This window comes from Gadus chalcogrammus, chromosome 9, assembly GCF_026213295.1.
Source record: "Gadus chalcogrammus isolate NIFS_2021 chromosome 9, NIFS_Gcha_1.0, whole genome shotgun sequence".
Taxonomy (NCBI): Eukaryota; Metazoa; Chordata; class Actinopteri; order Gadiformes; family Gadidae; genus Gadus; species Gadus chalcogrammus.
Window position 1 is genome coordinate 15,897,295 of NC_079420.1, and position 23,702 is coordinate 15,920,996.

General features: G+C 43.3%; 1 protein-coding gene and 2 non-coding genes across 3 annotated transcripts; all 3 read left to right on the plus strand.

Moving 5' to 3' along the window:
* Positions 1 to 12,028: 12,028 nt before the first annotated feature.
* LOC130389255 (C-type lectin mannose-binding isoform-like) lies at positions 12,029 to 12,688 on the plus strand. The gene has a single exon (XM_056598952.1). It carries the CDS (start codon positions 12,063 to 12,065, stop codon positions 12,576 to 12,578), a length of 516 nt encoding a protein of 171 aa, XP_056454927.1. The 5' UTR covers positions 12,029 to 12,062; the 3' UTR covers positions 12,579 to 12,688.
* A 9,159-nt stretch (positions 12,689 to 21,847) lies between these two features.
* On the plus strand, positions 21,848 to 21,919 carry trnap-agg (transfer RNA proline (anticodon AGG)). The gene has a single exon. It is a non-coding gene; the product is annotated as a tRNA-Pro (tRNA).
* A 766-nt stretch (positions 21,920 to 22,685) lies between these two features.
* Positions 22,686 to 22,757, plus strand: trnap-agg (transfer RNA proline (anticodon AGG)). Its single transcript has one exon. It is a non-coding gene; the product is annotated as a tRNA-Pro (tRNA).
* The last annotated feature ends 945 nt before the right edge of the window (positions 22,758 to 23,702 follow it).

Sequence of the window (23,702 nt, forward strand, 5' to 3'; positions counted from 1 at the left end):
ACCCCCCCCAAAAAAATTAAAATAAATCACGTCCCCAGCGCCCCCCTAGGTTGTTCGAACACCCCCATGGGGTGCCCGTTGAGAAACCATGATTTAGACCCAACGTCATATCCCGACCCTTGCAAGCCCACCCCCCTAAACCAGCTGGAGATTCTACTGATGTCTGACCAACACTGATGACCGCATATCGGGCATCAAGTGTGAACTAGAAAATGCATTTCCTGAAGAAAATTTGGTGAGTGCAGTAGTACAAAGTGAGTTTAAATAAAGCCACATAGATCAAGGCATAAAGAAACTTTAAATGGCTTAAATCAAGTGAAGGGATTTGAACAGAGTTCAAAAGTCTAAATGGAATAAACAATGTAAACATGCACACCATTTAAAATAATGTAAATGGTTGGAAACAAATAAAGTGACAGCTGAATGAAAAGCGCAAAGCGTTGCTAAAAATGCAGAAACTTAAAACTTAAGAATCTGAAAGGTCAAATGTATTGCAGTGCACTGCTAAAAAAACTGGGAGCTGAAATCGAAAACTGACAGACGCTGATTTGCATTATCTGAAGAAGGAATAACAGAATAACTGGCTAATAGCGGGCTGTACGTGTATACGTGAAACCAGCTATGGCACAGCGGCGGCGTGGTGGGGCTTAAGCTCCCCCTGAAAAGGGCTTAGCCACCTCAAAACCCCCAGTCATTTTGTGATGACTGATTGTAATGCAGAAATATACATTTTTAATGATAATGTGGCGAGCAGCCAGGGAATGCCCAAGTTAAAGGAGTTAGCAACTCTCATGGCCCATACTCTGTACACCCTAAGAGTTGCCTTTATATAAACACACCACACACACACTCACATGAAACACACATAATATCGCGCACAACAGCCTCTGTGGCGGTGCCGCGACCCACTTGTTAGTAGAAAAAAAGTGGACTAGCTACTCCAGCTGGACTTTTCACAAATGTTCTATTGAAGTGAAGCCAACCGATTGTGGATTATCAGCGTGAGCGGAGCTATGAAGTAAGGTGCCCAAATTATTACAAGAAAGGACTAACTCAATTTAGAATTGCAGGAATTATCATCTATGCTGCTCATTTTGTATTTTTTTTTACACAATTTTTAAGCTGGAAATATGTTTATTAAGAATTGTACTGCTTAAATTACTATTACCTACTTGTTATTGACTTGTAGCCAAATTCACTATATTACAGGTTTCATGTGAAATCGGCCACATGTGCTGGCACTGCTGGATGATATGTCCTTCAACAAGCCAATAAAAAGAGAGCCTTCCTCACTACCTCTTCACACATTTCCAGACACAGCTCAATAGAGAGTGAAAGAGTCCAGCAATGTTCTTGCGCTCCGTTCTCCTGTGTGGCCTGCACGCCCTCGCCCTGGCAGGTCTGCTTACCGAGCCTTCAGCTGACTCCAAGGTGAAGCTTGAGCGCGGCTCCTGTCCGCCCTACTGGTATGAATCTGGCACCGACTGCTACAAATATGTTTCCGGCCAAATGACCTGGGCCGATGCTGAGCTCCAATGCCAATCTTTGGGCGCAAACCTGGTCTCTATCCATAGCGCCAGCGAAATGATCTTCATTACCGCGCTGATAGAGAACTTTGACCCAACCAAAGGGCGCCACTGGATAGGATTCAGTGATTTGCAAAAAGAAGGCTCCTGGATGTGGAGCGACGGGTCCCCAAGAGACTTTGATACTTGGTTCCCGAACCAGCCAAACGGTGCTGAAGTGCAAAATTGTGGCGAGATAACATTTTGGAAGCTGGAAGCTGATTGGAATGATGCGCAGTGCAAAATGGTTGCTTCTTCTGTTTGTAAACTTCGTAAAACCTGTCCATAGGGTCTAATACTGTTTATTTGAACCATAACAATAAAAATATGACCAATCAAAGAATATCTTTTCATGCTGGATTTACTGAGATTGCTTTACAAACAAGAGGTGGATGAAACTGAATGTTTTCAGTTTTCATTAATTGTTTATAATAATGTTATACAATTCATTTTGAACATTATTAAAGGTTCTATGGTATAAAAAAATTCACTTTGAGGTTTTCTAACATTAATACGAGTTCCCCTAGCCTGCCTATGGTCCCCCAGTAGCTCAGACGCGCCGATTTGGAATTTTTCCCTGTATGTCGTCATACGGGGACATGTTACCTCCCCTTTCTCTGCTTTGCCCAATGAGCTATGACCGTGCGAGCACCACATGTGTGTGAATACACACACTGTAATTCAAGTTATATGTCTTTGTTATGCTAGTTCAAAATAATGAAATTAGATTTGAACGAATTTCATTCGTTTATAATATTAAGAATAAATAAATATAATTTTCTTGAGGCTGATCGATAAGAAAATGAAGGATCAGCTAAGTAAAGTAAACTGGGCAGTGCGCACTGCGCAGGCAGCATGGCGGCCTCAATAAAAGTCAACAACAAATACATGAACTCTTGTTCCTTTTTTTTTCTCTTAGCTGTTCCACTTAGAGTTCGCCGTTGCTCCATAGCTGTGTTCGAAATCGTTCCCTATTCACTCACTCACTATTCCCTATATAGTGTTCATGATACAGTGCACTATTTAGGGAACGAACAAACAAGAATTCGGACACTAATGGTGCGTTTTATTATCCATCTGTCTCGGAGGTCCGAGGACGTAGCCTAGCGACACGCATGAACACGCCCCTTTTCCTCGGACGGCGAACTTGCTTGCTCGGATGAACTCAGAGGAGGCCGAGCAAGGATTCCGAGATAGAATTCAAGATGGCTGCGTTCACACTTGAAGTATGAACTGTTTTCATTGTGTTTGGACCACTTCGGTGGTTTAAATGGCAATTTCAATCACTCGTATTACTGAAATACCTTACTGTGTCTGTATCTCTGCCTACGGCCTATAGCCTACTTATTATTCAGCGCCTGGTCCTCTGCCAATGCTACCGCGACAACAGCTTTCCGGGTGGCGTCCATGTTTTTCTCCAACGACCGAGCGAAACATAATGATAAAACGCTTGAAGGTTGGGCGTGACCTCACATCCGAGGTCAGAGTCGTTTCGCAGAGAATACGCTGAACATTTCTAAACGCCATTTATGTCAGTCAATTTGTGTGATGCAGACAGATGCGCCCACATCCTATAAACAAACCGGGCACTCACAAGGAAAGCTGGAGGTTATATTGATGTTGAATGTTACATTTCCTGGATCAAGTTTTTTTTAATCAATTTAGAATGCTACATCTTCTATGTTAAATCCCAAATATATTTTTGACATTTCTAAACGAAAGCCAGAGACTCCATCATTAAAGGGGAACAATGCAACTTTTTTGGATTAATTTACCTTAATATAACAGGTTAAGAGTCATTGTGATGGTTCTATAACACTTTATGGGTCGACTCCCCCTAGCGCATCTTGGCGGTAAAAGGGAATATGCAAGTTTCTGCCGGTGACCCACAGCCCACTCTCGCGGGATTCTCGGGTCTCGCGAAGCACCGAATTGCTTTACGACTGGGGTCAAACTTTTCGGTGGGTCGCAGAATTCGGTGTAACACCGGCCTAACACTTTTCTCAGTTAAACACAGAAATCTACTAAATTTGTCCCAGTGTTTCTTATATGTGAAATGAAGCAAAAAAAAAAAAAAAAAGAGGCCGTCCTTATCCCGCCTCTTGATCATTTAGACCAGTGGTTCTCAACCTTTTTTGAGCAAACGCCCCCCCCTGATCATAACCTGATCCTCTGGCGCCCCCCCAATAACCCCACTCAAACTCGTGCTATATTGCTTAAAGGTGTCATTGCATCGTTTTTCATTGATTTTGCGGTGGCCATCAATAGCAAAGACTGAGTCTGTTTTAGTGAAAAAAAATGCTCTGGTGCTCCTGTTTCTCTCTGTTCTAGTGTGTTGGAGGAGGTGGGCGGGGAGGAACAACAGGATTTTGGCTTTTACTAATGAATATTCATGACATGCAAATGTCTAATCTCTGATTGGCTAAGAGCACTGTCCGTCATCATAATAACCCCGATTAAACTTCCAGAGAGACTCAGATAGAGGGAGGAGAGAGAAAGACCCACAGAGATGGAGATGGGGAGAGAGAGAAAGAAGGAGTGTGAGACAGAGTGAGACACAGAGAGATCTCTTGGCCAAGAAAGAAGAATTGAGGAAGAAGTGGTTGGATCGAACAATCATTCACCGTCAATCCCGCGACTCCCGGCCGTCACGACTCCCGTCGTGCCCTGGTCGCGGCGCCTCAGGCACCACGGGCACCGTTACCGCGGCCCTGGCACCGTGACCTTGGGAGACATGGGCGTGCCATGGCTTCGCGACTCCCGCCGTGCCCTGTGAATGAATGAATGGCACCGCGAAAACAGATGGCCTGCAGAGGCCTAATTAGGCCTATATATTTTGTATTTGAAATGCAACGGTCTGTTCGTGGAGACCACGCTCTGAGCAGTTGGAACTGAACATCAGCAAGAGGAAGGAGGAAAACAGGCTATGAAACAAAATTAGTTTTTTTTTTCTTGCTATCGGCCATGTTTGATTGTGTTGTTGGTTATTGAACTGTTAACCCCCAAACTTGGGTTATGTTTATCAGCGTTACTATAGAGATCATGACAATTGATGATGTAACGGGAGTCCGGGCGTGTGCCGGACCGAACCGTGCTTTATGACCACTGTTAGACTGAGCATAGACAGTAAAAGGTAGCTGAGAGACGGTAGAGTGGTTAGAAACAAATAAATGAAAATAGGCTATATATTTCAGGTAGCCTATTTCACCAAAAAGATTTGAAAACCATGGAAGTTTAAAACCCCCCCCAAAAAATGAAAAATAAATCACGTCCCCAGCGCCCCCCTAGGTTGTTCGAACACCCCCATGGGGTGCCCGTTGAGAAACCATGATTTAGACCCAACGTCATATCCCGACCCTTGCAAGCCCACCCCCCTAAACCAGCCGGAGATTCTACTGATGTCTGACCAACACTGATGACCGCATATCGGGCATCAAGTGTGAACTAGAAAATGCATTTCCTGAAGAAAATTTGGTGAGTGCAGTAGTACAAAGTGAGTTTAAATAAAGCCACATAGATCAAGGCATAAAGAAACTTTAAATGGCTTAAATCAAGTGAAGGGATTTGAACAGAGTTCAAAAGTCTAAATGGAATAAACAATGTAAACATGCACACCATTTAAAATAATGTAAATGGTTGGAAACAAATAAAGTGACAGCTGAATGAAAAGTGCAAAGTATTGCTAAAAATGCAGAAACTTAAAAGGAATTGAACTGAAGATTCTGAAAGGTCAAATGTATTGCAGTGCACTGCTAAAAAAACTGGGAGCTGAAATCGAAAACTGACAGACGCTGATTTGCATTAACTGAAGAAGGAATAACAGAATAACTGGCTAATAGCGGGCTGTACGTGTATACGTGAAAGCAGCTATGACACAGCGGCGGCGCGGGGGGGCTTAAGCTCCCCCTGAAAAGGGCTTAGCCCCCTCAAAACCCCCAGTCATTTTGTGATGACTGATTGTAACGGAGAAATATACATTTTTAATAATAATGTGGCGAGCAGCCAGGGAATGCCCAAGTTAAAGGAGTTAGCAACTCTCATGGCCCATACTCTGCACGCCCTAAGAGTTGCCTTTACATAAACACACCACACACACACACTCACATGAAACACACATAATATAACGCACAACGGCCTCTGTGGCGGTGCCGCGACCCACTTGTTAGTAGATAAAAGTGGACTAGCTACTCCAGCTGGACTATTCACAAATGTTCTATTGAAGTGAAGCCAACCGATTGTGGATTATCAGCGTGAGCGGAGCTATGTGCTATATAAGGTGCTATATAAGGTGCCCAAATTATTACAGGAAAGGACTAACTCAATTTAGAATTACAGGAATTATCATCTATGCTGCTCATTCGGTATTTTTTTTTTACAATTTTTAAGCTGGAAATATGTTTATTAAGAATTGTACTGCTTAAATTACTATTACCTACTTGTTATTGACTTGTAGCCAAATTCACTATATTACAGGTTTCATGTGAAATCTGCCACATGTGCTGGCACTGCTGGATGATATGTCCTTCAACAAGCCAATAAAAAGAGAGCCTTCCTCACTACCTCTTCACACATTTCCAGACACAGCTCAATAGAGAGTGAAAGAGTCCAGCAATGTTCTTGCGCTCCGTTCTCCTGTGTGGCCTGCACGCCCTCGCCCTGGCAGGTCTGCTTACCGAGCCTTCAACTGACTCCAAGGTGAAGCTTGAGCGCGGCTCCTGTCCCTCCTACTGGTATGAATCTGGCACCGACTGCTACAAATATGTTTCCGGCCAAATGACCTGGGCCGATGCTGAGCTCCAATGCCAATCTTTGGGCGCAAACCTGGTCTCTATCCATAGCGCCAGCGAAATGATCTTCATTACCACGCTGATAGAGAACTATGACCCAACCAAAGGGCGCCACTGGATTGGATTCAGTGATTTGCAAAAAGAAGGCTCCTGGATGTGGAGCGACGGGTCCCCAAGAGACTTTGCTACTTGGTTCCCGAACCAGCCAAACAACGAGGCTGGAGGTCAACATTGTGGCGAGATAACATTTTGGAATCTGGAAGCTGATTGGAATGATGCGCAGTGCAAAATGGTTGCTTCTTCTGTTTGTAAACTTCGTAAAACCTGTCCATAGGGTCCAATACTGTTTATTTGAACCATAACCATAAAAATATGACCAATCAAAGAATATCTTTTCATGCTGGATTTACTGAGATTGCTTTACAAACAAGAGGTGGATGAAACTGAATGTTTTCAGTTTTCATTAATTGTTTATAATAATGTTATACAATTTATTTTGAACATTATTAAAGGTTCTATGGTATAAAAAATTCACTTTGAGGTTTTCTAACATTAATACGAGTTCCCCTAGCCTGCCTATGGTCCCCCAGTAGCTCAGACGCGCCGATTTGGAATTTTTCCCTGTATGTCGTCATACGGGGACATGTTACCTCCCCTTTCTCTGCTTTGCCCAATGAGCTATGACCGTGCGAGCACCACATGTGTGTGAATACACACACTGTAATGCAAGTTATACTTCTTTGTTATGCTAGTTCAAAATAATGAAATTAGATTTGAACGAATTTCATTCGTTTATAATATTAAAGGCACCCAGTGCAACTTTATGTGAACATTCAATGAAAAATAAACATTCCATTTCTAGTCTTTTTTACACGTAGTAAGTTTCAATAACTCCATACCATTACATATCGACATTCAAGGAGCAAAGATGAGACGTCGTTGTGGGGTGAGAACTGATAGAAAATCGTAAACAACAACAATCGCCGGTGGGGAGAAGCCATTTTTCCATTGACTGGAAGCCTGCTTTATTTATTGTAGGTTACAAAAAATAAAGAAAATGGCGGCATTGTTGTTGTTATCGATTTTCTATCAGTTCTCACCACACAACGACGTCTCATCTTTGCTGCTTGAATGTCGGTATGTAATGGTATGGAGTTATTGAAACTTACTACGTGTAAAAAATACTAGAAATTGAATGTTTATTTTTAAGCCTCGAAAGTTGCACTGGGTGCCTTTAAGAATAAATAAATATAATTTTCTTGAGGCTGATCGATAAGAAAATGAAGGATCAGCTAAGTAAAGTAAACTGGGCAGTGCGCACTGCACAGGCAGCATGGCGGCCTCAATAAAAGTCAACAACAAATACATGAACTCTTGTTCCTTTTTTTTTCTCTTAGCTGTTCCACTTAGAGTTCGCCGTTGCTCCATAGCTGTGTTCGAAATCGTTCCCTATTCACTCACTCACTATTCCCTATATAGTGTTCATGATACAGTGCACTATTTAGGGAATGAACAAACAAGAATTCGGACACTAATGGTGCGTTTTATTATCCATCTGTCTCGGAGGTCCGAGGACGTAGCCTAGTGACACGCATGAACACGCCCCTTTTCCTCGGAGGGCGAACTTGCTTGCTCGGATGAACTCGGAGGAGGCCGAGCAAGGATTCCGAGATAGAATTCAAGATGGCTGCGTTCATACGTATGAACTGTTTTCATTGTGTTTGGACCACTTCGGTGGTTTAAATGGCAATTTTCAATCACTCGTATTACTGAAATACCTTACTGCGTCTGTATCTCTGCCTACGGCCTATAGCCTACTTATTATGCGGCGCCTGGTCCGCTGCCAATGCTACCGCGACAACAGCTTTCCAGGTGGCGTCCATGTTTTTCTCCAACGACCGAGCGAAACATAATAATAAAACGCTGGGTTGGGCGTGACGTCACATCCGAGGTCCGAGTCGGTTCGCAGAGAATACGCTGAACATTTCTAAACGTCATTTATGTCAGTCAATTTGTGTGATGCAGACAGATGCGCCCACATCCTATAAACAAACCGGGCACTCACAAGGAAAGCTGGAGGTTATATTGATGTTGAATGTTACATTTCCTGGATCAAGTTTTTTTTTATCAATTTAGAATGTTACATCTTCTATGTTAAATCCCAAATATATTTTTGACATTTCTAAACGAAAGCCAGAGACTCCATCATTAAAGGGGAACAATGCAACTTTTTTGGATTAATTTACCTTAATATAACAGGTTAAGAGTCATTGTGATGGTTCTATAACACTTTATGGGTCGACTCCCCCTAGCGCATCTTGGCGGAAAAAGGGAATATGCAAGTTTCTGCCGGTGACCCACAGCCCACTCTCGCGGGATTCTCGGGTCTCGCGAAGCACCGAATTGCTTTACGACACTACAGCCCACAAACACGGAACGTGTTACACCGAAATCTGCGACCCGCTGAAAAGTGTGACCCCAGGGGGCGCTGTTGCATATTTTCTGCAGTATGCACGAGTTTGAAGGTAGACAGACATGACAAAAACATACATAAACAAGACCTCCCCCCAACCAATTACCTTTTTATTAAAGGTTCTTAATAAATACATTTGATTGATTTGATTAGCACTTTACAGACCCCTACAATGGATAGGGCGTTCAATACGGTCCTTCACCGTTGCTTCTTTACCCATAAAAAGCTAGGCTAATGTGTAAAATGCCGTTTAGAATTAATGTTAGTATCAAGAAAAGAAAGACCCACCGGTGGGGTGAGATCTTAGGTTTTATTTATGTTTTTGTTATAATGCACACGTGCATGTTGCAGAAAATGTACAACAGCGCCCCCTGTGGTCAAACTTTTCAGTGGGTCGCAGAATTCGGTGTAACACCCGCCTTACACTTTTCTCAGTTAAACACAGAAATCAACTATATTCATCCCAGTGTTTGTTATATGTGAAATGAAGCAAAAAAAAAAAATGCTTTCTCCGGTAAACGCAGTCGTTCGCGACGCCTTTCTTCTTCGTCGTTTCTAATATTTGTCTCTAACTCATGCTCCAATCTTTTATGTATTGATGCGGATGTTGTGGATGCAAAGGAATATATGATGCATCGCTGCAGCAACCTTTCAGATTATCACGATGAGTTTTACCCCGTTCTGCCGCTGTGCGTTCTGCGGTCAGACCAAAACAAACAGAGATTGACAGCTGCCGTCCTTATCCCGCCTCTTGATCATTTAGACCAGTGGTTCTCAACCTTTTTTGAGCAAACGCCCCCCCTGATCATAACCTGATCCTCTGGCGCCCCCACAACAACCCCACTCACACTCGTGCTATATTGCTTAAAGGTGTCATTGCATCATTTGCATCAGCGACTCCCGCTGTGCAGTGAATGAATGAATGGCACCGCGAAAACCGATGGCCCGCAGAGGCCCAATTAGGCCTATATATTTTGTATTTGAAATGCAACGGCCTGTTCGTGGAAACTACGCTCAGAGCATCTGGAACTGAACAAGAGCAAGAGGAAGGAGGGAAACAGGCTATGAAACCAAAATTGTTTTTTTCGGCCATGTTTGATTGTGTTGTGTTGGTTATTGAACTGTTAACCTCCAAACTTGGGTTATGTTTATCAGCGTTACTATAGAGATCATGACGATTGCTGATGTAACAGGAGTCCGGGCGTGTGCAGGACCGAACCGCGCTGTATTATCACTGTTACACTGAGCATAGACAGTAAAAGGTAGCTGAGACGGTAGAGGGGTTAGAAACAAATAAATAAAAATAGCCTATTTATTTCAGGTTGCACCAAAAAAGGGGTTTTCCATGGCAAAGAGATGCGGGGCGCTTGAGATTGAATGTTTCAGTGTGAGACGTCCTACGAACATAGTTTATGACAGGGAAACAATATTAAACATTAGGACATTGAGAGCGAGTAACATCACTGGCATTCGCTGGCATCTGGACATACTACGCAAACACAGGATACTAACGGACACTGTGACACCGTGCCCGCAACTGCCCGGAGGAGGAAGCAGCAGAGATGGGGTGGACGTAAACAAACTGAAAAGCTTCTTTCAGCTCCTACCCTCCAAGAAACGCTATCGCAGCTTAAGATGCTCCACCACCAGGCTGCGGAACAGCTTCCTACCTCAAGCTGTCAGGATGCTCAATGCAACAGCGTCCCAGATCTTCTCACTGGACTTTATTTATTATTTATTTATTATTTATTTATTTATTCATCATTGAGACGTTTGTTTGTTTGTTTTTTTGTTTGTTTGTTTGTTTGTTTGAAATGTATGTTTGATCTTGATCAGTGAGAAACGCCTTCTCGTTTTGTTGTTCAATCAACAAAATGACAATAAATTTGATTTGATTTGATTGATTTGATTTGAAAAAGATTTGAAAACCATGAAAGTTTAAAATCACCCCCCAAAAAAATTAAAATAAATCACGTTCCCAGCGCCCTCCTAGGTAGTTCGAACGCCCCCCATGGGGTGCCCGTTGAGAAACCATGATTTAGACCCAACGTCATATCCCGACCCTTGCAAGCCCACCCCCCTAAACCAGCCGGAGATTCTACTGATAAAATGCATTTCCTGAAGGAAATGTGGTGAGTGCTGTATTACAAAATGAGTTTAAATAAAGCCACATAGATCAAGACATAAAGAAACTTTAAATGGCTTAAATCAAGTGAAGGGATTTGAACAGAGTTCAGAAGTCTAAATGGAATAAACAATGTCAACATGCACACCATTTAAAATAATGTAAATGGTTGGAAACACATAAGGTGACAGCTGAATGAAAAGCGCAAAGCATTGCTAAAAATGCAGAAACTTAAAACTGAAGATTCTGAAAGGTCAAATGTATTGCAGTGCACTGCTAAAAAAACTGGGAGCTGAAATCGAAAACTGACAGACGCTGATTTCCATTATCTGAAGAAGGAATAACAGAATAACTGGCTAATAGCGGGCTGTACGTGTATGCGTGAAAGCAGCTATGACACAGCGGCGGCGCGGGGGGGCTTAAGCTCCCCCTGAAAAGGGCTTAGCCCCCATCAAAATCCCCCGTCATTTTGTGATGACTTATTGTAACGGAGAAATATACATTTTTAATAATAATGTGGTGAGCAGCCAGGGAATGCCCAAGTTAAAGGAGTTAGCAACTCTCATGGCCCATACTCTGCACTCCCTAATGTTGCCTTTATATAAACACACCACACACACACTCACATGAAACACACATAATATAACGCACAACAGCCTCTGTGGCGGTGCCGCGACCCACTTGTTAGCAGAAAAAAAGCGGACTAGCTACTCCAGCTGGACTTTTCACAAATGTTCTATTGAAGTGAAGCCAACCGATTGTGGATTATCAGCGTGAGCGGAGCTATGAAGTAAGGTGCCCAATTTATTACAGGAAAGGACTGAACTCAATTTAGAACTACAGGAATTATCATCTATGCTGCTCATTTTGTATTTTTTTTTTTACAATTTTGAAGCTGGAAATATGTTTATCAAGAATTGTACTGCTTAAATTACTATTACCTACTTGTTATTGACTTGTAGCCAAATTCACTATATTACAGGTTTCATGTGAAATCTGCCACATGTGCTGGCACTGCTGGATGATATGTCCTTCAACAAGCCAATAAAAAGAGAGCCTACCTCTTCACACATTTCCAGACACAGCTCAATAGAGAGTGAAAGAGTCCAGCAATGTTCTTGCGCTCCGTTCTCCTGTGTGGCCTGCACGCCCTCGCCCTGGCAGGTCTGCTTACCGAGCCATCAGCTGACTACAAGGTGAAGCTTGAGCGCGGCTCCTGTCCGTCCTTCTGGTATGAATTTGACACCGACTGCTACAAATATGTTTCTAGCCCATTGAAATGGGTCGATGCCGAGATCTACTGCCAATCTTTGGACGCAAACCTGATCTCTATCCATAGCTCCAACGTATCAAACTTCCTTATCACGCTGATAGAGAACTATGACCCAACCAAAGGGAACCACTGGATAGGATTAAATGATGTGCATCAAGAAGACTTCTGGATGTGGAGCGACGCGTCCCCAAGAGACTTTGCTGCTTGGGGCCCGGGACAGCCAAACAACCATGCTGCAGTGCAACATTGTGTCCACATGCTGTATTGGACGACGGTGAAGGAATTTGGTTGGAATGATGAGGCGTGCACAATGCTTGCTTCTTCTGTTTGTAAACTTCGTAAAGCCTGTCCATAGGGTCTATGACTGTTTATTTGAAAATAACAATAAAAATATGACCAATCAAAAAACTGTATCTTTTCATGTTGGATTTACTGAGATTTCTTAACAAACAAGATGTGATTTCAACTGAATGTTTTCAGATTTTCATTAATTATTTATAATATTGTTACACAATTTATTTGGAACATTATTAACTTATATTTAACTTTGACAATGGGGCTTACATAGATTACTATTACTAAGGTAGTATTTTAGCCGTCGGAAATGTTAATTCCCTTACGTGAATGAGGAGTAGAAAGTCGGCACTTTACACCACTTGAGTGGGTGTGTTGATTACACTTCGGTCTGCATTTGCATGTCATTGAGTTGTACCCAAAATGAGCCTGCTGCCTTTTGTTCACTGAATGGTTAAAACATATTCAGGTGAGTGCTGCATGCAGAGAGAAAGTATCTGGTGCTCACGAGATACTTTCTCGTGCACACGAGAAAGTATGTCGTGCGCACGAGAAAGTATGTCGTGCGCAAGAGAAAGTATGTCGTGCGCACGAGAAAGTATGTCGTGCGGACGAGAAAGTATCTCATGAGCACGGGGAAATAACTTGACTTGAAGGAGATCGCACGGAAAGGTTAGCGTTCATGTAATTACGGAAGGAATTCAGGCTACACACGGTTGCTCTGCAAAACACTTTGTAGTAATTAATAAGCACCTAGCTGGAATGGGAACAAGGTATTGTGTGTTTAATTTGTTTAAGACTTTATATTACTTAAAATGTGTTTAAATTTGTTGTTGCTGTACAGCCCTGCAAATGTTATCTTCATGGCGATAGTTGTATATGTGTAAGAGCTAATTAATGTTATTTATCTGTCCTGTAGCTCTTACAGTGTTTATGAAGAAAGATGTGAAGAAATAAGGCTGACGGCGGTGGTTCGCTACAGTAAGAGCTCGACGATTTGTTTCCGCCATGACGGGTCACGACGGAGGGTCTTCACTGCATGCCTGCTGCTGTTGCTGCTACATCGCCCCATGCTGTTCACATGGAGTCATCGAGCAGCACATGTTCCTGCATGTCAACGCATGATCCACTACGGCAATCCGGGCAGCGGTCTCGTGGATTCGGTGGATTGGTCAAGTACAGTCGCATTCATTGACGCAGAACTGAGCATTACTCAATATTATATGGTCTACGGTACTGCCAATGAGGTGAGCAACACTTAATTTAATACTCACCTGCTCATCTGCAACAAAGGAACTGTTGATACGTTTATACAGACGGACACATTCATGTGGACTCTTTATAATTAAGGACATTTATAAAAAAAAAAAAAAAGGGAAATTGAACTACATTTCATGTTATCTGAAAATTGTGCTTATCATGGTATTTACCTGAACATTTAAAGTTATTTGAGTGTCTGCACATTAATGTAACTGCTAGTTATTTTTGTACTGGGGTTCTGATATTCTATGTTTAAACTGCTTAAGAGTTTGATCGTATCTGCTTAGGGGTTTTCATCTGGCTTAATAATTCTGATTTTGGAGTTGATAATGTCAAAGTCAGGTTATGTTAGTGACACAGAGGAGCAAATGGCTGGTTCTCAGCATGAAGTTCAAGATTTTCAGAGGGAGCTCCACTCAGTGGCAGACTCACCATGCCTGAAGAAAACGACTGAAGTGGTGCAAGAAGGTCAGAGTAATCTCCAAGGTAAACTGGATGACCCACCTGAAGGTCCCAGACGCTCCGAACGTGCACGGAACCCTACAGAGAAGATGCGTGCACTACAAGTGGAGGAGGCCAAGAAAATGGAGAAAGGGCTGCTCTCCATGTACGAGCAATGGAAACTCAAAATACGCAAAGCAAGAGATCAATTGAAGTCCTACATGCCAGATGGTGACCTCTGGCCTCTCGTGGAAGAACTTAGGAAAAGTAAGGAAGACATAATGAACATATATTCTGAAATGCGAGATCTTGCCACACCTTCCACTGATGTCAGACAACGAGTTGATACTTGTGAATCAGTCACCACAGAAATCATTATCATTGCCCACAACAGAGCAATAGATGATGAAGTTGAGTTTAACGAGACGCAAGAAAGACATCGCCTTCATGAACTCCTCCACCGTGACTATGCAAAGTCTATCTATGGATCCGCCGCGTCCTTGACAAGTCACAGCAAGTCTGACCATCACTCCATGACTTCGTCTATGGCGGCCAAGCGTGCGGATGCAGCAGCAGAACTAGCAGTGAAGGAAACCAATTATGAGATGATGGTAGCCGAAGAGAGACAAAGGGAAGTGATTCGAGAGTTAGAGGAACAACAGAGGATAGCTCTAGAGGCACAAAGGTATGAGTTGGAGCGATTGCAGGCAGAGAAGGAAGTGCGAGCAGCTAAGGCCAAGCTGAATGTGTGTTGCCGGCCCAGCACGCCAGGTGCTAGATGGCACCTTTTTCCGAAACGATGATGAAGCCTACCAGGATGCCTGGAACAAGCTCACTCGTCGCTTCGGCCAGCCCTTTGCCATTCAGAGAGCATTCAGAGAGAAGCTTACCAATTGGCCTAGGATACAACCTAAAGATGCCAAGGGACTCAGAAACTTCTGAGTTTCTAAATGCCTGTCAAGATGCCATGCCTCATGTCAAGGGTCTCGACATATTAAACGACTGCGAGGAAAACCAGAAGCTTGTCTATAAACTACCAGACTGGGCAGCTTCACGCTGGAACCGACAAGCCATACGAAGCCTGAACGATAGGCAAGAATTCCCAAGTTTCAAGGACTTTGCAATATTTGTGTCAACTGAAGCTGAGATTGCCTGCAATCCAATTTACGTCGCTTTATGCTCTTCGCTCATCAGATGTAACGCTGAAAAGAGAAATCTCAGAGACACCACACAAGCAGCTACGGACATCATGAACAAAGGGTCAGACCGGAGAAAAACTCCATGTATTCTCTGTCAAGGTAATAGACCCCAGCTTCATGCGTGTCCCAAGTTTACAGAGATGTTGTTGGTAGAGCGACGGAACTATGTAAAGGAGAATAAACTCTGCTATGGATGCCTAAAATTCGGCCACAGCGCAAAAAACTGTCGTCATCGCCACTGCTGCGACAACTGTAAAGGAAAACATCAGACGGTCCTCCACGATTACAACTATGGGAAGGCGAAGGCTCATCCTACACATCAATGGTGATGCCAGTGTGGGTGTCATCCAAAAACAACCCAACTGCTGAGAGACTTGTCTACGCTCTACTTGACACTCAAAGCGATACAACATTCATCGACCAAGAAGTGAGTGACAGTCTAAATGCTGACAAGTATCCAGTGAAGTTGAAGCTGACGACCATGAGTGGAATGAACACGGTTCTCTCATGTGAGAGTGTTTTCGGCCTCTGTGTAAGGGGATACAGTTCTGCAATTCAGTTTGATCTCCCAGTTGCCTACTCAAAGGACTGCATACCTGTAAACCGTGCTCATATTCCCACTTGTGAGACGGCTAAGCAATGGAGTCACCTCAGAGAAATAGCAGAAGAAATCCAGCCTCTGAAGGACTGTGAAATAGGGCTCCTGATAGGCTATAACTGCTCTAGAGCCATGGCACCAAGGCAGGTTATTCTAGGAGGAGATGAGAAACCTTATGCTGTACGGACAGACTTAGGATGGAGTAATGTGGGGCGCTCATCGCAAAGCCATGATTCGCCGAGCTCAAGTCGCCTGTGCCACAAAATCTCCATTAAAGTACTGCCTCCGGTAACTCCGGCCGACGCTATCCGCATTCTGGAATCTGACTTCAAGGATGGTAGTGAAGACAGCAAAACAGTGTCACAAGATGACATCACCTTCCTCAACAAGCTAAATGAGGGCATACAGAAAAATAAACATGGCCATTACCAAATGCCTCTACCCTTCAAAAAAAGGCCCAGTATGCCTGACAACAAAAACTCAGTCATGATACGCCTCAACCACCTCACTCAAAAGAAAACTGCAGCGGGATGAAAAGTATAAGGAGCAGTATGTCAAGTTCATGGAGGAGATCATCGAAAGGGGAGATGCAGAGTAGATCGAAGACGGTGGGAGTGAAGGTGAGAGATGGTACATTCCCCATCATGGTGTTCGGCACGCAAAGAAGCCAGATAAGCTTTGTGTAGTGTTCGATTGCTCTGCCAGACAAAAAGGAACAAGCTTGAACGACCATCTCCTCTCAGGGCCTGACTTGCTGAACAACTTGAGCGGTGTTCTCATCCGCTTCTGACGTTACCCTTTTGCTTTGATGTGTGACATTGAGAAAATGTTCCATCAATTCCATGTGGATGAGGCTGATCTACCCCCCGAACGTGTGGAACCATCACCACCCTTCACCTTCTGTGGAATGGACTGCTTTGGTCCATTCCTCACGAAGCAAGGAAGAAAGGAGAACAAGAGGTATGGTCTACTCTTCACTTGCTTTAGCTCCCGTGCCATTCATATTGAGATGCTTGATGGCATGTCCACAGACGCCCTCATCAATGGCCTCCGATGCTTCATTGCTATGCGTGGTGCTGTTCGTCAGATCAAGTCCGATCAAAGAAGCAACTTCGTTGGAGCCAAAAACGAACTTAAGGAAGCTCTAAAGGAAGTTGATGCAGACCGGCTGGCTGTATTCCTTCTTGAAAAACAATGCGACTTTTGCATGAATGCACCTTATTCAAGCCATGTCACCCTGCACCCTGCAGTGGATACGCGGCATTATAGGTCGGAATATGGTCGGAAAGAAGCGGCCATCGATTGTTGACAGGCTGGGTACTTTATTCCATGGGCGTAAGTTTGGTCTCAGCTTTGGTAGGGTCATTTCACATACGTAACCCCAAATCACTAGACTGCATCATGCTGAACAATCAATACTTTATTAAAATAAAATCGAGATTTACATGTGCACTTATTCACATTTAAAGTAGCCTACACACACACACACACTGCCAGTGATATGCGTACGATACTTTCTCGTGCGCACAAGATACTTTCTCGTGCTCATGAGATACCTTCTCGTGCGCACAACATACTTTCTCGTGCGCACGACATACTTTCTCGTGCTCACGAGAAACGTTTACTTTTTTTTTTTTATTATTCATGTCCCTACTGGTTCCGTAGAGGACGGTTTAAGACGTAGGCTAACTAAATACATTTTCAACCGTTTATCTTCGTTCAAACCATTTAATAAATCTACATACTTGTATCGTCAATAATATCTAAAACGGAATTTCGATATAATTGTAACTTTTTTCAGAATCACAGTTTTTGTTTCATAGCGGCTTCGTTTTCAGCTGTTTTCATTGAAGACGTCTGCCCATTCTGAAAATCCTACTTCTTAAAGGTCCCATGGCATGCTACTTTATGGATGCTTTAATATAGATATTAGTGGGCTCCAAACACAGTATTTGAAGACGTTCCTGAAATAGTGCAGAATTACAGCCACTACGAGCCAGTAACACATTGAGCTTTCCCCAAATGCGCCGTTTCGGTGTCTGTCGCTTTAATGCAAATGAGGAGGAGAGAGGCAGGTCAAGGAGGAGGGTGGGGGTGTGACCCTGAGCAGCTTGCAGCCACGGTACCATGCGCTCTGTTTACAGTGGATGTATCGCAATGGCGAGGCGCACGCAGCCTTTAGCCGTGTTCGGTAAATATTCTAGAACAAACGGTAGTCCTGGAGCTCTACGTGTATCTAAATAATGTCAAATTATACATCATATAATATATATTATCACGGCCAAAAGCTGTGTGAGCCTCCAGGCGATATTATGAATTTCAAACGACCGCGTCGGGTTCTCCGACGTCTCTGGTTCTTCCACGTCCACATCAATCTGAAGTAGACTGAACCACGACATGGAGGAGAAAGGGATTGTTGCTTACGGTGTTCTCCCGCCGGAGTCTCGCTGCCGAGGGACTCTCGCCTCAGCAGCGGTCAGCGCTCAGGCACCACCGCCTCCTGCAGCGCCAAGGAGGTGGTCCCTCGGCAGCGGGAAGCGGGGCTCATGTGGAAGACATTCGCGGCCAACAATCCCTTTCTCCTCCATGTCGTGGTTCATGTACTTCAGGGAGTAAAAGCCAAAGTTTCTTTCCCCCAATTCCTTCTCAACCAATGCTGAGATAATCCCCACTACGAGCTGTTGTGAGAGTCCGACGTGTTATGCGCCAATAGCAGAACAGTTATCGAAATAACAAGGAAGTGTACAACACTTGCGTTACAGTCCTAGAGCTCTATATCTAAATAATATCATATAATACATATATATGATAAGATATCTATATCATATAAAACATATTATCACAGCCAAAATCTGTGTGCGCCTCCAGACGATATTATGAATCGCAAACGACTTCGTCGGTTTCTCAGACGTCTCTGGTTCTTCCACTTCCACATCAATCTGAAGTAGACTGAACGGTGCGCTGCCTGCCGCCGGCTGCCCGCTGCCGGGCGGTGCTGCTTTCCGGCGGTGGTGCCTCGCGGCAACCGGCGGCAGGCAGCATGTCGCAGTTCATGTACTTCAGGGAGTCAAAGCCAAAGTTCCTTTCCCCCAATTCCTTCTCAACCATGGCTGAGATAACCCCAACTACAGTCTCGTTGTGGAAATACAAGACACGTCAATGAACCGATGAGTTATGCGCCATAACACCAACAGCAAACACTTGTGTTACAGCCACTAGTTTTAGCCACTGGGGGACCATAGGCAGGCTAGGGGAACTCATATTTACGTAAGAAAATCTCATAAAGTGAGATGTTCATTCCATGGGACCTTCAAGGTAGAATTTTACTGCTTAAATTACTATTACCTACTTGTTATTGACTTGTAGCCAAATTCACTATATTACATATTTCATGTGAAATCTGCCATCTGTGCTGGCACTGCTGGATGTGTTCTTTCTTGCATAAAGTCGGATTATTGGCTCCATGTAATCCATTGCATCTTGCAGATGACCTTCAACAAGCCAATAAAAAGAGAGCCTTCCTCACTACCTCTACCACATTTCCAGACACAGCTCAATAGAGAGTGAAAGAGTCCAGCAATGTTCTTGCGCTCCGTTCTCCTGTGTGGCCTGCACGCCCTTGCCCTGGCAGGTCTGCTTACCGAGCCTTCAGCTGACTCCAAGGTGAAGCTTGGGCGCGGCTCCTGTCCGTCCTTCTGGTATTACTCTGGCACCGACTGCTACACATATTTTGCTAGCCTATTGACCTGGGCCGATGCTGAGCTCTACTGCCAATCTTTGGGCGCAAACCTGGTCTCTATCCATAACGCCAGCAAAATGATCTTCATTGTCAGGCTGATACAGAACTTTGACCCAACCAAAGGGAACCACTGGATAGGACTCTGTGGTGTGCATAAAGAAGGCTCCTGGATATGGAGCGACGGGTCCCCAGTAGATGCTGCTTTTTGGACAGAGCCATACAACCATAAAGGAGCAGAGGATTGTGTCCACATGACATATTGGAAGGAGGGCAGGCCCGGAGTGGCTAATTGGGAGGACAATTCCCGCTGAGCCGGTCCGACTTTTGGGCCGGTGTTCAATTATTATTTTTATTTATTTATTTATTTGGGCCGCGGTGGGAAGAGCCTCACACTGCACCCAGTGCCCACTTGCCGCTGTATTTAGGTCACGCGATGAGCAAAGGTCCCCCCCCCTCCACACCTCAAGACTTCTGCGCCGGGCCTGAAACCCCAGGGCTGAAAAAGGGTCCCACTCAGGCCCTGAAGAAGGGGGTGGGATTTCGTTGGAATGATTTGCCGTGCACAATGGTTGCTTCTTCTGTTTGTGGTTGTTTCTTCTTAGTTTCACTAACCTAACAGTACACGTTTAACAGACACAACCGGACTCGATCATTCCTTCACTAAACTGACACCCGGTACCGCTCGCTCTCCTCGCTCGTCCGCTCGCCATTCTCGCTCGTCCGCTCGCCATTCTCGCACACAAACACACATACACTACTCTTGTAACAATTATTAATTACAACAGTTAGCTGAACATTATAGGGTCCCGGCCTTCCACTTCCGGTTTTCTCAGTTAAACACAGAAATCAACTCAATTTGTCCCAGTGTTTGTTATATGTGCAAAAAAATATGATTTCTTTCTCCGGAACGCAGTGGTTCGCAACGCCTTTCTTCTTCGTAGTTTCTGCTATTTGTCTCTAACTAATGCTCCAATCTTTCATCGATCGATGCAGATGTTGTGGATGCAACGGAATATATGATGCATCGCTGCATGATAGTGATGTCGGGGTGACACCGATGTCCTCATATCGGGCATCAAGTGTGAATGAACGTCACGGTCGAACCTCCTGATATACAAATGCGGAGAAAAGACGGCGACGTGAAATGAGGCTCCCAACTTGGCACTCATCTCATAGGGTATTCATTAAACGCTGGTACACGCTCTTTCTGAAGCTTACAATGATTGTAATGTTATGTACTTATTATTATTGTATTCAAGACATTTACAATGAACTCCTGGATGTAGCTGTCAACAAAAACGGTAGCCTAAATAACTTAGGTTGCTGTCTAGTGGTTACTGTCAGTATTGCTACTTGTGGTCACCAAAAATAAATTGCCACCATTGGTACTGAATTAGAATCCCAGTTGAGCACTGACCTTTACCTTCAGACACATTGGTTCCAAAGTAACACACTAAAAGCAAAATATGAATACATTTTTCCAGTTCATGAATTAATTACACACCCATATGTTGCGCATGAGATCACTCGTCATCATTCTAATGACGAGTGATCTCGTCATTAGAATGATGACGAATTGATTTACTTGCCATTACACTAAATGGCAAGTAAATTAAATAAATCCTTATCCAAGGTTAGACCCTTTTATTGCAAAAGTAAGATAAGCAAACCTACAAAACACAATAAGATGATTAATCTTAAAGGTTGTACAATGGTTCCTGATATTGCCGACACTTGATTCAAACCAAATATGCTGTTTGCATCACAAAAAGTTCAACAGGCTGGAGCAGGCTGCATGGTCGTCAATTATTTAGTTTAACTCCCATTAAAAATCTGAAATAGATTTTTTTTCATCAACAATTGAATAAAGAATCAAATAAAGTACATGGTATGAGTAGCCAAGCACAACTTTCTTTGCTATGCTTTGTTTCGTTTTAAATTCAGTTTGTAAATATGTCTAGTTACACTGAGTCCACCAGAGGGTGCTGTTGGACAAGAGACCTCTGAGCCTTCAGTCAGCCACATCACCAGTTTAGGGGTGTAAACTACAGGTTCCATATGTAGTGTAGACAAAGTTTAAGAACTAAATCTGTGGCTCGTTGGTCTAGGGGCATGATTCTCGCTTAGGGTGCGAGAGGTCCAGGGTTCAAATCCCGGACGAGCCCGGTAATTCATTTTTTTACCTCAAGAGAATAGATCTTGAATACGCTAAAGAAAGGTCCCCATATAAGCTGGAAGACAGAATGAGAAAGAAAGACTGAAGTCACTTATTACACTATGCTCACTTGCTATTTAAATGCCCTGGAGCCTGCAAACAAAAATATTGGTAAGACATTTAGGGGGACATCTGCTAAAGATAAATGCTCTAAAGTTTGCTGTTATTCAAGGACTTTCAGATTTGTACCCTGAGCTCTACCACATAATATTCTTGGCAAAATGCTTTCAACATATTTTCTTCATGTTTTAATTAATATCTAAAATGCCTATTTAATACATGTAAGGTACAATACAATATAATACAATATAAGGTTGACGAATACCTAAAACCTACTTTCCTTTTGCAGCAACATCACTCTTTATGGTCACCAGTTTACTCCTGATATGATAATATCAAAGTATGAGACAGTGATCAGCATAGTAACACATTAATGGTCTTTGGCCACAATTTCAGTATTCTGCCCCTATAATTCTAAGACTTGACAATCAGAGCCAAGTAAGCAGCAAACTAAACATCATTTCACATGTGTGATGGTAGAGAAAGCCCATCCATCTTGCCAGAATAGTTTCGGAACACTACTATACTGTAACCACCAGGGGGTGCTGTTTGACTTAAGGGCCAGCTTGCCACATCAGCAGTTCTAAAAAACAAATCACAGAGCAGAGATGAGCAAAGCCGACTGAGTTTTAAACAAGTAACAGCCCAACCTATGAGGCTCGTTGGTCTAGGGGCATGATTCTCGCTTAGGGTGCGAGAGGTCCCGGGTTCAAATCCCGGACGAGCCCTCATCTTTTGCATCAGTAGAAGGTGATGGATGGCAGTTTCAAACATTGAACTATGTAAAACCTGTACATCTTTCTTTCTTAATGTTTAGAACACTGTCCAAGGCAATATGTCATGCGTTTCTGATGGCTTATTTATGGTGTTCATGAAAAAAATAATTAAACGATGGGATGTGAAGGTTTTCCATCAATTGTTCTCTACCATCTTGGCATTTACTTGGGAGAATGATATTTGTCAGATAGATATTGTAGAGATATTTCACTCTGCTATATCTGTAGCTGCTCATGTCGTATTTCAGCTTTATTTCCTCAATCATTGATGAGAGCTGTCACTGATATTAATAGTGCCATCATGGCTAGAGAAACAATGGCTCTCTGACATAATCCAGATAAATTCAAACTTTATTGATCGCAGACTAAAAATGTGGGTGCCACAGCAGCAAGCTCAAACTTAGAGCAAGTGAACCTCTTGTTTCTGCTGGAATTTGAACACTGGGGAATAAAATAAAACAGTTTTGGTTTTAGAGTTCTATTATTCAAGAGAAGGAGGGGATAGGTGTTTCATTGAGACTGAGTTGTTATCCCCATGGTAACAACTCACTGAAACCTGTGACAGTTGTTTTTTTTAACGACTTTACTAAGCTACCTATATGCTGCATCGCGAACGTCAGAGTTCATCTCACAGCCTCCTAACTTTCCCCCCGCCCCCCAACACCCCTCTTCCGCACTTATTGTATGTTGTACGTCCTTGCACTTAAAAATAGTGAATAGCATTGTGTAGCCTCTTATCCTACTTAACTTTGTTGTAAAAGTGGAAGGGGTTAACCTAGTCAACAGAAAATATAGGCTACTATTAGCCTAATTTAGTTTATAAAATATCGTAAAATTAAGGCTAATTAATATAATATATTGTGGCAGCCATTGGCGTGGACAATTGAACAATTGAAT